The sequence below is a fragment of the Alosa pseudoharengus genome, unplaced genomic scaffold (assembly GCF_046254945.1).
Source record: "Alosa pseudoharengus isolate Yale_2024_CS ecotype anadromous, Long Island Sound unplaced genomic scaffold, YU_APseudo_1.1 YU_APseudo_1.1_scf_9, whole genome shotgun sequence".
Taxonomy (NCBI): domain Eukaryota; kingdom Metazoa; phylum Chordata; class Actinopteri; order Clupeiformes; family Clupeidae; genus Alosa; species Alosa pseudoharengus.
This window is the reverse complement of record NW_027468881.1, coordinates 14,530,560-14,545,758: the sequence shown is the minus strand read 5'-3', so window position 1 is coordinate 14,545,758 and position 15,199 is coordinate 14,530,560. Positions and strand designations below refer to the sequence as shown.

The 15,199-nt window shown below is 40.4% G+C and overlaps 1 protein-coding gene across 1 annotated transcript; it reads left to right on the top strand.

Annotated features, from left to right (window-relative positions):
- Positions 1-3,076: 3,076 nt before the first annotated feature.
- syt2a (synaptotagmin IIa) lies at positions 3,077-14,157 on the top strand. The gene is made up of 8 exons (XM_076276008.1): positions 3,077-3,257; positions 3,692-3,849; positions 10,731-10,862; positions 11,419-11,586; positions 12,135-12,302; positions 12,688-12,805; positions 13,453-13,586; positions 13,820-14,157. Exons 1-8 carry the CDS (start codon positions 3,077-3,079, stop codon positions 14,033-14,035), a joined length of 1,275 nt encoding a protein of 424 aa, XP_076132123.1. The 3' UTR covers positions 14,036-14,157.
- Positions 14,158-15,199: the final 1,042 nt, after the last annotated feature.

Here is a 15,199-nt window from a genome sequence, read left to right as displayed (position 1 = left end):
CTCCATAGGACCCCATGTATTTTGGACTCGCCCGCGATTGCCATCTAGGTGAACTCTGGTGAACTGCAGCCAAATTTGGTTTGTATGGGATTAATAGAGAGTGGGGAGGCTCTCCGTAGACGGGCTCTGCTAAAACGTTGTCTATGGCAAGCGATTTTAACATTTTCCCGCTAGACTGGATATGTATTGCAGATATCTGTAATTCAGTTTTGCCTAGTCAAAACGAACATTTTAGATATCTGCAATTGAATTGTAGATATCTGTAATTCCAGTTAGAGATATCTACAATTTGATTCTGACTAGTCATAACTCCAGTTGAAGATATCTTTAATTCACCTCAATTCAAGATATCTACATGTTCCTTTTCAGATATCTTGAATTAAGTTTTGACTAGGAGAATGACATTGTAGATATCTGTAAATGGAAATTTGACTAGTCAAAATGACGTTGTAGATATCTCAAACTGGAGTTAGGGATAGTCATAATTTGATTGTAGATATCTATTATCAAGTTATAGATATCTTGAATGAGTTTTGATTAGAGATATCTGAAATTGGAGATATCTATAACTTTCATTCTGCCTAGTCAAAATGTAATTAGGCTATAGATATCTTGAATTAGAGTTTTGACTAGGCGAAATGACGTTAGAGATAATCTGTATTGCAATGCAAATTAGGCCCGCATCCCACTTTAGGCGGAGAAGACCGTGTTGTTGTTCAAATCATCAAATCGCATATCTGTTAACTGTTAACTTTGTAATTAGCACTAATTAGCACCATGTCAGAGCAGCCAGAGGGCGAAGGAGTTTTTAATCGTCTTTTTAATGCTGCAGCCTATGCAAGACAGGAGCTGGCAGCAAAAATTGATGATTCAATGTTGCTTTAATTTTTTCGATTACAGCCAACACTATTATAAATGGAGTTTCCTGTAGATGGTGCTTGTGCATTTAGTAGCCCTACTAATTTATGTAGGCTACGAAACAGAGATCAAGCCAGTTGATAACGAGAGTCTAAACCACACGGTGTCCCTGAGTTTTAGTTATTTTAGATGTCAACAAGACATTACAGCCATGACTGCTTATTCTTCTTCCATTCATAGAAATAAGGAAATAAGCCCACTTTTTCTTCGATTATGTTGGGGAGGGGAAATTAGCTGACAGAGAATGTCTAATAAGTAGATGGGCTCTGCTACGGAACTAAAGAGCAACGTCTTGCACAATAATTTGCACTAGTCATAATGACGTTTGAGATATCTTCACCTTTCATTCTGCCTAGTCAAAACTGAATTAAAGATATCTGCAATTGCCATTTAAGATGTGTGACGAGTTGAATATTGTTTTCAATGACGTGATGACATAGGCCTATATCTGTAATTCAGTTTTGCCTAGTCAAAACTAAATTACAGATATCTCTATCTGACGTTTCGACTAGTCACAATTACGTTACAGATATCTTGAATGACAATTCCAACTATCCAAAATGTAATTGCGACTAGTCAGAAAGACGTTGTTGATATCTACAATGTTAATTCCAGATAGTCAAACTTAGCGGGTAAATGTTAAAATCGCTTGCCATATTGTCCCATGCACGCCTAATGTTTATTTTGTGCAGCGAGAGTATACTTGGGATTTTATGCGGCTACTTCTGTTCAAGTAGCATTGATGAGACAGTCACGTTTTTTCCTACACGGTATTATATGGAGAGAAAACATTAGCCTTTGAGTCAGTTGTAAACAAAGAACTATTCTCATGTAACTCTTTTGTAAATGGACTGAAGTTCGCTCTAAATATCTACGTTTACCGATTATGCTAACCGTTAGCATCTCTATGGAATTTCTCATATACATTAGCCATAAGCTAACGCATTAGTTTCTATTCTGTAACTTGGAATGCTAGCCTATATGATTGCTCTTAAACAAAACATAGAAGGAAATAACTGAGATGTACTCTGTTGGTCTGCTTAGTTTTACAGTGAATCTTATGTAAAGGTTTGAAAGGAACTTCAGCTTCAGACCATGTCATTGCCACACACACAAGTGGGGGCAGAATTGGAAATGTGTCAGAGTGACAATGCATTGGTTGATTTGGTTAAAAAGTCACAGGTTAGGTTATTGGTTATTATTGTAATGATGCTATTCATAAATAATGAGCTGTAAAGTAACTCAGACTTTAACAAAAAATATTTTTTAAAGGATATCGACTAATTATCGTTATCGTCAAAATCACAAAAAATATCGAGATATTATTTTTTGTCCATATCGCCCACCCCTAGACACATGTACTGTAACTCCTCTCCTAGTTAGTCTCCACTGGCTCCCTATAGTGGCCAGCATTACATTTAAATCTCTCACTTTGGCCTATACAACACTGACTGGATCTGTTCCCTGCTATCTTAATTCAATTATCAACATATATATCCCTAACCATCCACTGCTGTCTTCACGGCGTCTGTTGTGTCGACCAGTCATAAACGCTAGGTCAAATTCAAGACTCTTTTCCTCAGTGGTTCCTTGTTGGTGGAATGAGGTTGCCCAGTGCTCTCTGTTCCTGTGATAGTTTTGGGCCTTTCAAGAGGGGTCTAAAGATATCTGCTCAACATGCACTTAGTTTATTAAGCATTTCTTATGTGTTATGTTTTGTATATTATACTATTTATTTATTTATTTTCATTAGGCTATTGATTGAATTGATTGATTGAATTGGCATTGTTGTTTTTGTTTTACCAACTTTTACATTGTATTGTTGTTATTTGTCTGCTAAATACCATAACCATAACCATAACCATCTATCTATTTTTCTATCTATCTCTCTCTCTCTATCTATCTATCTATCTATCTACCTATCTACAGTATCTATCTATCTCTATCAATCTCTGTCTATCCATCCATCCATCCTTAATATTGTTGCCTAACTCTAGGTTGGTTCAGTGGGGGTGAAATTCCTCAACAATGGCAATGGCATGGGTTTTTCTGACTAAAATGTTACCGAGCAAAATGTGTTATTTTAGCATTCAGTCGACTTAACAGGGCCGTGTTCTATTTTTTTTTACAGGAACTGACTACAGCCTAGCCAGTGAAGATGAAGTTCAACTTGCTGAAAACCAAGCCAGAAGCCATGGTAGGCTCAGAGCCCACGGGCGCCATGACGGTGGCCCCAGGCCAAGGGAGCTCCACGCCGGCCGACAACTCCACTGCGGTCAACAAAGACATGTTCGGCGATATCAAGAACAAGTTTCTCAATGAGATGACAAAAATTCCATGTGAGTGACATGTATTGTTTGTCTTTAATGTATTTTTTTTATGTTTTTTAATGCCTAATGTCATGTTCATGTACAGTAACACCTTTAAATCCAAGCACAAGGATGGGCGGTTGTAATTAAAATGGCAAAGACTTGTTTCCCAGCCACAGTCTGACATTCAAATTAAATTATTCTGTATCGATCCATTGTTGATTGAAAAGCAAAGGCCTGATGCTGCTAATGGCTATTGCAAAATCTAATTTGTAGAAAACCCAATTATAATGTCAGAGCAGTATGGCTCTCATAACCGAGTTGTGGACTTTGTGTATGCGCATTTCTTTGTTTGTGTGTGTGTGTGTGTGTGTGTCATTCTGTGTGTATGTGTGTGTGTTGTGTGTATTTATGTCTATATCTCTATATCTCACTCTGTGCGTGTGTGTGTGTCTCCATCACAGTGCCCACCTGGGCCATTGCGGCCATTGCCATCGTCGCCGTCCTCCTCATCGTCACGTGCTGCTTCTGCATCGTCAAGAAGTGCTGCTGCAAGAAGAAGAAAAACAAGAAGGGCAAGAAGGGGAAGGGAGAAATGGGCATGAAGAACATGAAAGGCGAGGTATGGCCGGTCACCCCACACACACTCACACACACACACACACTCACACACACACTCACACACACACACACACTCACACACACACTCACACACACACACTCACACACACCGGAGAGTGTGCAAATGTGTGTACCTCACGTGATACCTGCAGAGACCATCATCGTCATTCAACGAGTCTCATAAGAGACTATTAGACAGAGTCCTGTGTTAAGTGTTCAAAAACTGAAAGCACATATGCAGAGCTTTTCATATCTTTTGTAAATTGGGTCATGCAAAAAGTGCCATAGGCTATGCCAGAATTCACTGCCAAAATATTAAGAATGCAACTACAAATATGTTTATATCTTAAGCAATACAATTTGATAGATGCTAATAAAATTGGAAAGCGTATTGTTGATTATATTCACAATGTGTAACGCACATTGAATGACCACCACTAATGACAGAATGAGATTCAAATAAATTTGAACTTGATCTTGAACTTGAAGAAGACTGTTAAAAGATGTCTTCCATTATGTAATAGCAAATATTTCATAGAATTAGAGTTGTTGTGCTTTCATTTCATCTGTGGTGTTTCGGTAATTTGTACTGCAGTGAATCTTTTGGTGGGATTGATTTATTGTGCTTTGGGGAACCAGTGAGAAATGACACCCCTCCCTGCTGATTGATTGGAAATGAGTGCCAGAACAGTAATTCCAATAAATACAGACTCAGCCAACACGCTCAACTCTCCAAGATAATGACATTAAATAGAAACATTATCCCTTCGATAGAAAATGAGATATGTTCTTACCCCCCTCCCCCACATCCCACAACCCATTATCACATTTGCAACTGTGATCTTTTAAGCTTCCACTGCCTCGCCACAGAGGCTAATGAGAAGTAATGTATCTGTGATTGCCGTTTACTGACACGCTAGGATGGACATGGGGTCATTTCTCACACGGGCCCTGCTGTGTATCTGACTGTATCTGCATCTGTTGTGATCTCCCTGATCTCTTGGTTGTCTGCTGTGAGTTCAATTTCTACCTCTTCTCTTCTCTACCTCTCTTCTTCTTCCATCCTTCCCTGCTTTTTTGTCTTTGTGTGTGCGCCATGTATCTTGACTGTGGGGGACTTCTCTGCCAACGGTAGGTTTGAACGGCTCACAGCGCCCCTCTCTGGCCGCTTGATGTAAGCGCAAACCAGGGGAGGGGTGCTAGGCTGGAGGGGAGTGGGCGGGTGGGGGGATGGGTGGTTGTTTGTGGTTGAGGGTGGGTTGGATGGGTTGTGGGGGCGGTTATGGGAATGAGTGTTATGGCCTTCTCTAGCCTTGCAAGCTTTAGGTTCTGGGTGTGCTTGACTAGCTAAGGGCGGGTTTTGAGCTGCTTCGCATCCCACTGTTATGACTTGCCACAAAGAATTGCAATGCCTTGAGAAACCGCGGAGTGTTCTAGAACTTTGGGTTGACCGAAGACTCAGAACCAAAGACTTGAGAGAGTGAACTGCATACTGTATGTTTTTTTGATCTTGATAACCCATCTATCTAGTTGATATGATAGTTTGAATGATGTGCACAAATGCAACACACCAGTATTCACTAACATGCATGTTTAAAGGGTGTGGTTGGTTATTTGTCAATTACATAAACAAAACATCTTTACTTAACATAAACCAAACCCAGCTATAATTCTGTTATCATATGGTATCCATATTATCAAACATGATTTATAAACCTCTGAACAAACTAATGATGTCCAAGGAATGGGGTTGCTGGGCGAAGCTTTTTGCATTCTTGACAAGTACCAACCCATGCCCTTTAACTAGGTACCAGTGAATGACCACAACCTGACTTGAGAGTAACTTTCCTTAATGACCCATTTGAGTGTAAAGAGGATTTAGTCGATGTGTCCCATTTCAGTTGTTGAGGCAGGTGGCATAATTAAATTGGTGGGGTGGAACATTTACATTCCGAGCCAATTAGGTGATTTTTCTTTCGAGCATATTCCATTTAATTTCCTGTCTCCCAGGCTCCAAAGTCTCCATATTTTAGAGTGTTATTTTGTTATCTGCCACAGTGACAAGACTGCCCTTGGGCCTCTCAGACATTTTGCTGCAGCGTCATTGATTTGCGTGCAGTGCATCCATGAGCCTGCATCCATTGCTGATAAGCTCATAGATGCTCACTCTAGTCAGGCCTTTTTTTCGGGATTTTTTTGGGATTTTGTTTTGCCACTGGTGTGACCAGTGACCTGAATATACAGGCAATCAAAAACAATTTGACGCCTGAGCAAGGGCAGTCTTGTTAAACGGTGTAGCAACTTCAGAATTGAGAAAGGTACTTTGAACCAAAAACACTGAATGAACTTTTCTCAAAGCTATTCTAATTCATTGACAGATATTCCAATACAGCCAAACCCTTGGCATTAATTTACTGTTTCATGTACTGATTAATTTTCAACCCTTTCTTTGCACACAAATTGATCTGACGTAGCCATTTATGACGGCTAATGTCTCCCTCACCATTTTCGTAGTCCATTTTCCACCACTGCAATAATGAATGGTTTGAGCTCCCTAAATAGCATGAAGTCTTATGAATGTTTTATGCAATTCACATTTTTAGAGGAATGCCAAACTCCTAAGGTTTGGTACTGCATTCCAGTCTTATAATGCATTACCTTTTTGAAAATTCATGTTAGATCTCATGATGATTAGTGAAGAACAATGTAATTATATATGCACTGACTTTCCCCATGTTTAGTTCTTCATATTATTTATTTATTTTTGCATTTTGCGGCTTGGCATGCACAGATATTAAAATGTAATATTTTTTGTATGTATGTGTGTGTGAGAGTATCTCATATCTGTGTATGTTTGTGTGTGTGCGGGTGCATGTGTTTATGTGCGTAGGTATATTTTTAGTGTTCTGTTGTGCTGTTGTTCCTGATGCAGAGCAGGTTTCGACAACATCAGTGATCAGTTTATGGAAGCACCAAGGCCATAGTGAGACGAGCTATATTTTTAGAATCTTTCTTACATATTATACTTTTTATACTTAGTGCATAAATAATACTTGCATAATTAGATGTACAGTATAACTAGCAATACCTGTACAAAGCATGGACAGCATCATACACGTATATTATAAAGAACTGAATTCAAAATTGGTCAGCCATTTTGGCAAAGCTCCAGCCAGTGGCTGTGCAGTAAGTGCTTCTGGCAGCCAGACCAAACTCAGCGGCGACCATAGTTGGTCAATCCTCTGACATTTTGAGTTATTTCTGATAGGTTCAGTTCTGATTGAGCATGCACTGTCCATGCTTTTTACTCATTGATATTCAATGTAGAACTACAAGTAAATCAACTGAAGAAAAGCACACAGCTACTACTATACTCTTGATTGTTTTATAAGATACAGGAGTGAGGAGTCAGCACAGTTCTTTTCGGTTATGATGCAGTTCTGTTTCTGTGTCCCATATAACGTGATGCATTTTTTTTTTTTTGTTGACGTTGTTGTTGTTGTTGTTTGTTGTTGTTGTTTTCCAGGATGGTGGGCAGGCAATCATCATGTTCAACTGATCTGATTTTCAATTTTGGTTGTGTTTTTGTTGCTGTTGTTGTTGCTTTTTCTTCTTCCATTTATATGAGTTTACTGTTTTATACCGATAAGAGCATAAACATCATCCCAGTCAGTCCAGTACCCCACAATATAGTTTGATACAAATACTAATTTTCTTGTCACTTTTGATCAAAATATTGGTCACAACAATTGCTGTGATTAGGCCCTAATTACATGGCAGAGAGGAGTCAGCCACTGGATGTCAACTGTGATAATTAGTACAAGATAATTTATTGTAATTAGGTGATTTCTACCGAAAGTCTGCATATAATTTTAAATGTAATTTAATACAATATTGGTATGAGAGTATAATTACATATTGTATTGACTTCAAACACAGGCATGTTTATGTCTGAATTAGAATTAGTGTTGAATGTGCCAGATGTGTGCATGCAATGTGTGTATGTCGTAGGTTAGATCTGTCGATCCAGTGATCATGCAAACCCTTTTCTCGCAGAAAAAAATATTTTATTCTTGTATCATTTTAGTTTGGTTTCATCTTTACCAAAATTATTTTTGTTAAAGGAAAGAAAATACTCTTAAAGGAAAATTCCGGTATTTAGCACTTTGAGTCCCTTTTCTGGTTTGTTTTGGATGAACTAGAGTGGTGGACATCGAAATTTTGATGATTGGTCCTGTCTCAACTTTTCTGACTCGTTTTAAATCGCTTTTACTGCTTCAGAGTGGCTGCCTACAGGCATGCACAAACAACTCTTAACATTCGTTTTCAAAACTGTGCAACTCACCGAGTGGTTAGTGGTGTTCGTTGATTATTAAAATCAAATATATCGGCGCAATGTATGATTTCCAGCCGTCTTATTTGCTATTGTGGAACTATTTTTTTCAGACACCTCACAACTGCGTATAAACATCCGCTCAATATTTGAGCCTGAAGCATAGACGGTGGCGCAGTAATATCAACGTGCAATGAGTCTTCCAACAGAAATCAATGGGATTTTACAAAATGCCAAATAAAACACGACAGAAACTGTATTTCGCTATGCTACTTGTTTTGGAACATCAACGAACACCACTAACCACTTGGTGAGTTGCACAGTTTTGAAAACGAACATTAAGGGCTCTATTTTGCACACCAGCGCAATTGACTTTGTATACTTGCGCTTTTGTCTTTCCTATTTTGCAGTCAGCGCATATTGGAATTTTCCCTCCATAGGTACATGTGCGCCCACGGGGGCGTTTCAGCGAAAAGAGGGGGCGTGTTCCGGCGCAAACGGTCCCTGTTGATATTTTGCAGTTTCAGAAAACAATTCCGCCACAGACCAGGAACCTCCTGGTCTAAAGTCAGTGGCGCGAATTCAGATGCTATTTTAAGGGCGCATACATGGCCACAGGCCTGCATAAATTAACGCTATGCAGACCGATCTACAGACACCCTGTGCACAGATGGAAACATTCAAAGCCTTGATAATATTTGTCCATTTCCGGCTTTGTTCGTGCATTGGTCAACTAAAAAATTAGTAACCTATATAGTACATCTACATGCAATATCTTTACAACAACAACGCCTAATTACGACCTATTAATTTGGACAACTTTATACAGCCCTATAAAGGCTAAAGTTACCTTTAGTTTTGTTCCAATTTACCGTTGTGTATGGCTTTAAACATCGTGTGTGCTTTAACATCAGCCTATAAGCATTACTCCAGCTGCGCTAAGGCTTTGACAAGCACCACAAATTTGCCTACCTTGTTGTAGCCCATCTGAAATAACTCCAAAACTTTGCTATGTTCCCTCCATCCTTTCATTGTTTTCAAAAAACGTTTTATATCCATGATGGCCTTGAAGTCTTGAGTCTGTGAATTCGCTTAAATAAGCTTATTATGTGCTGTTTACCAGCAACCATAGACAGTAAAAGAAAGCAGCAAGTAGCCTTCGCTACAATTTCTGTAGTTGCTACGTCTATTCATTGTTATTCTCTCTCCTGCTCAAACAAAAGTTGTGCATGCATTAAGTTGATGATAACGTGTTTACAAACTCTACTTTACATAAAATAAATATTGTAAATAGCCCACTGTCATTCAGTTAATGGGATACTGTGCAGAGTTGGAAAGTTAGGTCAACTTGGAAAGTGTTTCTAGTATAGCCGTAGCTTACACCTGCAGGAGCGCAAGCTTGGGCGCCTGTGTTGCGAACACATTTCCACGAATCACGGATGTGTTGATGACATAAATTAGGAAATATTAGAGGACTTAATGAGACGAACTGCATGCCGATTCCATTTAACCCAAATGCCCCAGCAGCAGCACGGGAGAGGAGAGCTTATCTGACAGATCTGCAGTGTGGTAATGTTAAATTACATTGCAAAAATATCACCATGCATTCATAAGCTCGTGATTCAGTGAGAGTGATCCCAAAACATCGGAAAGTGACATTTCTGTATTACATTTTGTCAAGAGGAAAAATCAATAGCAAACTGTTCACAATTGACTATAGCACTGTGAACCGTTCCTGGTTCCGCCTGGCAAATCCGCCATCATAATAGCAATCCGCTATGGAACAAGCATGCCTGTTGTTAAAGGGAATGTAAGATGATGCTCTGATTGGTTTATTGCATGTTACGCCCAAACCACACCCATGAATAATGTAGCTGCTACAGACCACCCCATTTTAGATTTGCGTCGGGCGCAACAGTCAATATTCTGCCGGTAAAATAGAGACAGCACCCAAGATCCGCCCACAAAGCGATTTGCGCGAAGTCAATTGCGTTAAAGTGCAAGATATAGCCCTAAGGGTTGTTTTAAGGACATGTTTGTGCATACCTGTAGCAGCCACTCTGAAGTAGTCAAAGGCGATTCAAAACGAGTCAGAAAAGTCGAGACAGGACCAATCGTCAAAATTTCGGTGTCCACTAGTTCATCCTAAACAAACCAGAAAAGGGACTCAAAGTGCTAAATACCGGAATTTTCCTTTAACCACCCAAGACATACTCTTATGAGTTCAGCCAAGTAATGGATAGAAGTAATGGAGGGTAACTGTGTATGTTTGACTGAGAATGCTGAGTTACCAAAAAATGGTGTCATGATAGGACAAAAAGTGAAATCAAGTCATGTTGCGAACAAGGTCATTGCTGAACATATGGCATATGTTTATGTATGGGTGCTCTTTTGCCAGGTAAGTTTTAGGTTATGTTGTACGAGTCCCAGGTAGGTACTGTGGACCAAGTAGGTGAGTTTAGACTGACACTGGAAGACAATATTCCTCTATGTGACCTCTAACCTATAGTTCCTCTCCTTCCTTATCCCTTCCCAAACAGAAACATCAGGATGATGATGACGACGATGATGACATTCCTGAGAAAGGGATGATGGGAGAGGAGAAGGAAGAGGAGCCAAAAGAGAAAGAGAAGCTCGGAAAGCTGCAGTTCTCCCTGGACTACGACTTCGGTGACAACAAGGTCTGTTGTTTTGTAGAGAAAAAACAAGAGAACACATGATGTGGGCCGTTCTGTTGCATAAACTTTTTCAAAGGGTTTGTTAGGGTGTAGTATTTGATGGGAGTTCATTGGAGTGTGCGGCATATTTCTTGAGGCTTGCCTCGTCTCGCCTCCACAGGACACATTATGCGGTCATTAACCCAAGTGTGCTGAATATGGCTGGCGAGTGCTGTGACTCTAATGTCGCCTGACAGCACCACCACCCCATGATGTTTCGGTGACTTTTCCCATTTTTGAGAAACGGAGGAGCACTCCAAAAATCACTAGCCTCCTCTATGCTGTAGCACCCTCACCCTGGCTGAGCATAGAGGGAAAGTGACAGCAATAGAGAAGGAAAGATGGAATAGGCTAGCAGTGGGAAGCGGGAGACAGTATCTAACACTGCAGATGCACAGGGCTGGCCCATTTTTCATGGGTGTGTGGCATCAGCTCGGTGGCTTTTCCACTACGCTCTGGGTAATCACATTGTACACTTTTGTTCATCCCATAATGGGTTATTCTCTTCCTGCTCTTCCAGCTCTCTGTAGGTATCCTACAAGCAGCAGACCTGCTCTCCATGGATAGCGGCGGAACCTCCGATCCATACGTCAAGGTTTTCGTCCTCCCTGACAAGAAGCATAAATATGACACCAAGGTGCACAAGAAAACGCTTAACCCAGTCTTCAACGAGACCTTCGCCTTCAAGGTAGGAGTCACTGTTTCCCACATAGACCTACCATTTCATGAACAAGAATATCTGAATGTTCCCTTTCACTCCTCTCCCATTTTTAAGGCACTTAACATACTGTATGCAGCTTCATAGTTTAAGGGATTAGGGCTTCTGTCATACTGATATAATTTATGCATAGTGGTTGAGCCTTTCCCATTATACTGTGCAACCTTATGTTCAGCAATCCAAGGTTTCAATGGCCTCCAAACCTAGCAAACACACCTCTGAAACTGCTGGATATGTGACCCCCAGGCCATGGTTTGGATTTCGCTTTCCTACACTTTAACCACTGAACTGTGCTGTACACATTAAATTCTATATCAGACCTGAGAACTGATCTTGAGAACAAGCATTCAGGAAAATATCAAGTTGCAATTTCCAGGCACTTTCTCCATTTGAGCATTATCTGGACAGTGAGGTGTTACAGGATTTGGAGGGGGTTAAACAGTGTGCACACACATGGACAGATCAACTTACATCCGTGCTTTTCTGATAATGCTTAACTGATTCTTCCTCCTGGTTAGATCCCCTTCCAAGAAATGGGTGGCAAGACTCTAGTTATGGAGGTGTTTGACTTTGACCGCTTCTCCAAACACGACATCATTGGAGAAATCAGGATTCCCATGAACACCCTGGACCTGGCTCAGCCCATTGAGCAATGGAGGGATCTTGACAGTGCTGAAAAGGAAGAGGTGAACACATGAAACACCATTCAAACGCCATTTTTTGCTCCAAAATGAAAATAGTAGCCTATATTGGCTGTAAGATAATTCCTTACAAAGCTGCAGATTAGCTGCAGCTAAAGGAATTATTTGAAGTTAACCAAGAAAATCAATAAGTGGAAGCTATTGCTCTTAAGCTATTAAAATAGTAGATATAAACATTGGCATAACATTGATTATCCCCTACGTTTCTCCTGGGCATTTCATTTAGCCTATAAAGAGGCTATAGGCCTGCTTATTGCCTGCTTTTGTGTCCCTATGCCTATGCGTTTACTTGATGTGAAATGACTAAAGTGACTAATATGTGCATATAAAAATCTTTCTCCACGGATCCTCCACCCACTCAAAAACTCAGCCGGAGAAACTGGGTGACATCTGCGTTTCTCTGCGCTATGTGCCCACGGCCGGCAAGCTCACTATCTGCATCTTGGAGGCTAAGAATCTCAAGAAGATGGACGTGGGAGGATTGTCAGGTAACCCACTTTTCACTCGGAGAGGGAAAGAGAGCGAACTCACTTTTCACTCAGAGATCGATCGACCTCACGTCATGCTGTCTTTTCCATAATATTACATTTTATTTCCACACAAATTGATGCTAAGCTATATGGACAGCATAGGATACATGTATAACGTTTGGTAAAATATTTTGACCTGTCCCTTACAATCGCCTAGCCTGGTCCATGTGCTTAGTGCCGTGTCCTCTGCTGCATCGCACACGTCACTACATCCCTTTAGTCTTGCCGTTACCCATGCAGAAATAATTGCACTCACGTGCTGACTCCGCAGTCCCACTCCTCTTCCTTCAACCGCAGCGGCAGCGGTCCTCCCACGAGCTAGGGTCATGTGGGCGCCATCAGCTGGCAGTATACAGAAACGATAGCACTGAAAATACTGAATAATACAATAACAACAGTGCAAGCGCGAGCGTAAATGGTTGTCCTAATTAAAAACGGCGCTAACAGTGCTAACGGATGCCAGGTTACGTTTGACGTCACATTAGAGAATTGCTGAGTTTGTATTAGCCTAAGACATGCGGGACTGGGGATTTCTTCTAACAGAACATAAAACGATGGTGCCATTTTTCGCGCACTGACTCATGACCCCTTTTGGCTTTGTTTAGATCCCTATGTGAAGATTCACCTACTCCAGAATGGAAAGAGGCTGAAAAAGAAGAAGACTACAGTGAAGAAGAATACCCTCAATCCCTATTACAACGAATCTTTCAGCTTTGAGATTCCACAGGACATGATGCCGGTAAAATTCAGTTCCTTTTAAAATATGTATTATTAGTGGTGATTTGACTTATCACATCTCTTTAGGAGTCTATTTTGGTACTGCTTATCTGGATAAAATACTGTCCTATTTTGAACAACTATAATCCGCCTAGACATACAGAATGATTTCAGTAATTTTGTTTAATTTAGCTGTGTTATAATGACAGCCTTGTTGGACCACACTGATTGCATAATTGGTATGTTGTGGTGCAGAAAATCCAAGCTGTGATCACAGTTCTGGACTACGACAAGATTGGCAAGAACGACGCCATCGGGAAGATCTGGGTGGGCAACAAGGCCACGGGCAGTGGCCAAAAGCACTGGTCAGACATGACCTCCAACCCCCGTCGCCCCATCGCCCAGTGGCACCCGCTCAGGCCTGAGGAAGAGGTGGACGCAGAACTGGCAGGCATAACTGCCAAGAAGTAACCACTCACACATTCTCACTCAACACCCTTACTCACACACACACACACACACACACACACACACACACACCTCTGCATTGCATCACCACTCCCTCTCCACCTCACTCACACACACAAACACAAGCTCAACAGTCAGTCCCTTCCAGCTCCCCACTGGCTCCCATAGATTGGTAGAGACTTTTTTCAGATGTGCCCCTGCAGAAAGAAACACAAGCATGGACAGAGCACGTGGTGGATAATCAGAAGGTTGATTACATGAATCTCTTTCAGTTGGGAGGTCAGTCAGAGTCAACTGATTCAACACTTCGTAAACAGGCCACTGTGTCATTTTTAAATAGACCCATAATTCCAGGCAAATTGATATAAGGTTGTAAGTTATTTATATCTATATGCATAACAGTATAATAAAAATATGAACAATATTCATAATAATGATAATAATAGTAAATTTAATAATAAGCAAATAATAATAATCATATAAACTGCCGCTCGTGACTCCTTAACTGAGACTGACCACATGTTAATAGCACAGTTTTTATTTCACTGAGCTTTACCTGACCATTATGATACAGAAATGTGGAGAACTGGATGTTTCTAGCAAGTGCATCATCAACCGTCAGGTGTCTATTCCACTGCCTGCAATCTACCACCTCTCACATTCTATGCTTGCAGAAAAAAAGCTCAAGAGCAATGCCTCTAGTTCTTGACTTTCTATGAGTTCTACTTCAAAAAAATTCCTGTACCTGTCTATAAGACAAAAAAGGAGACAAGCCTTGTAACATTAAAGCAATTCTCAACTGCCAGGGACGCCTTCAAATTAATGTTGTTTTACTCTTTAATTTCACATGAAATTATCATGTTTATTCCTAAAGCACTTTAAATATGTCATTTACTTATTATATACTTTTCAACATTACGAGTACACTGGAAACCTTATGATTCAGGATTCTGTTGGGTGAATTCAATCAGGATATCAGTCCACCATCTACTGCCATTTCTGTTACAGTGACCTCGGGTGGCTTATAGCGCTTAATTGAACTCACTCATGTGTTTCAAAATAGCTAGATCTGCTAAATCCTAGATATCTACTTATTTGAAGTTTAATTTTGTATGTCTAATACTGTAGATTCTACTCTTTTGTGTATACAGTGGTTTTGACATTATT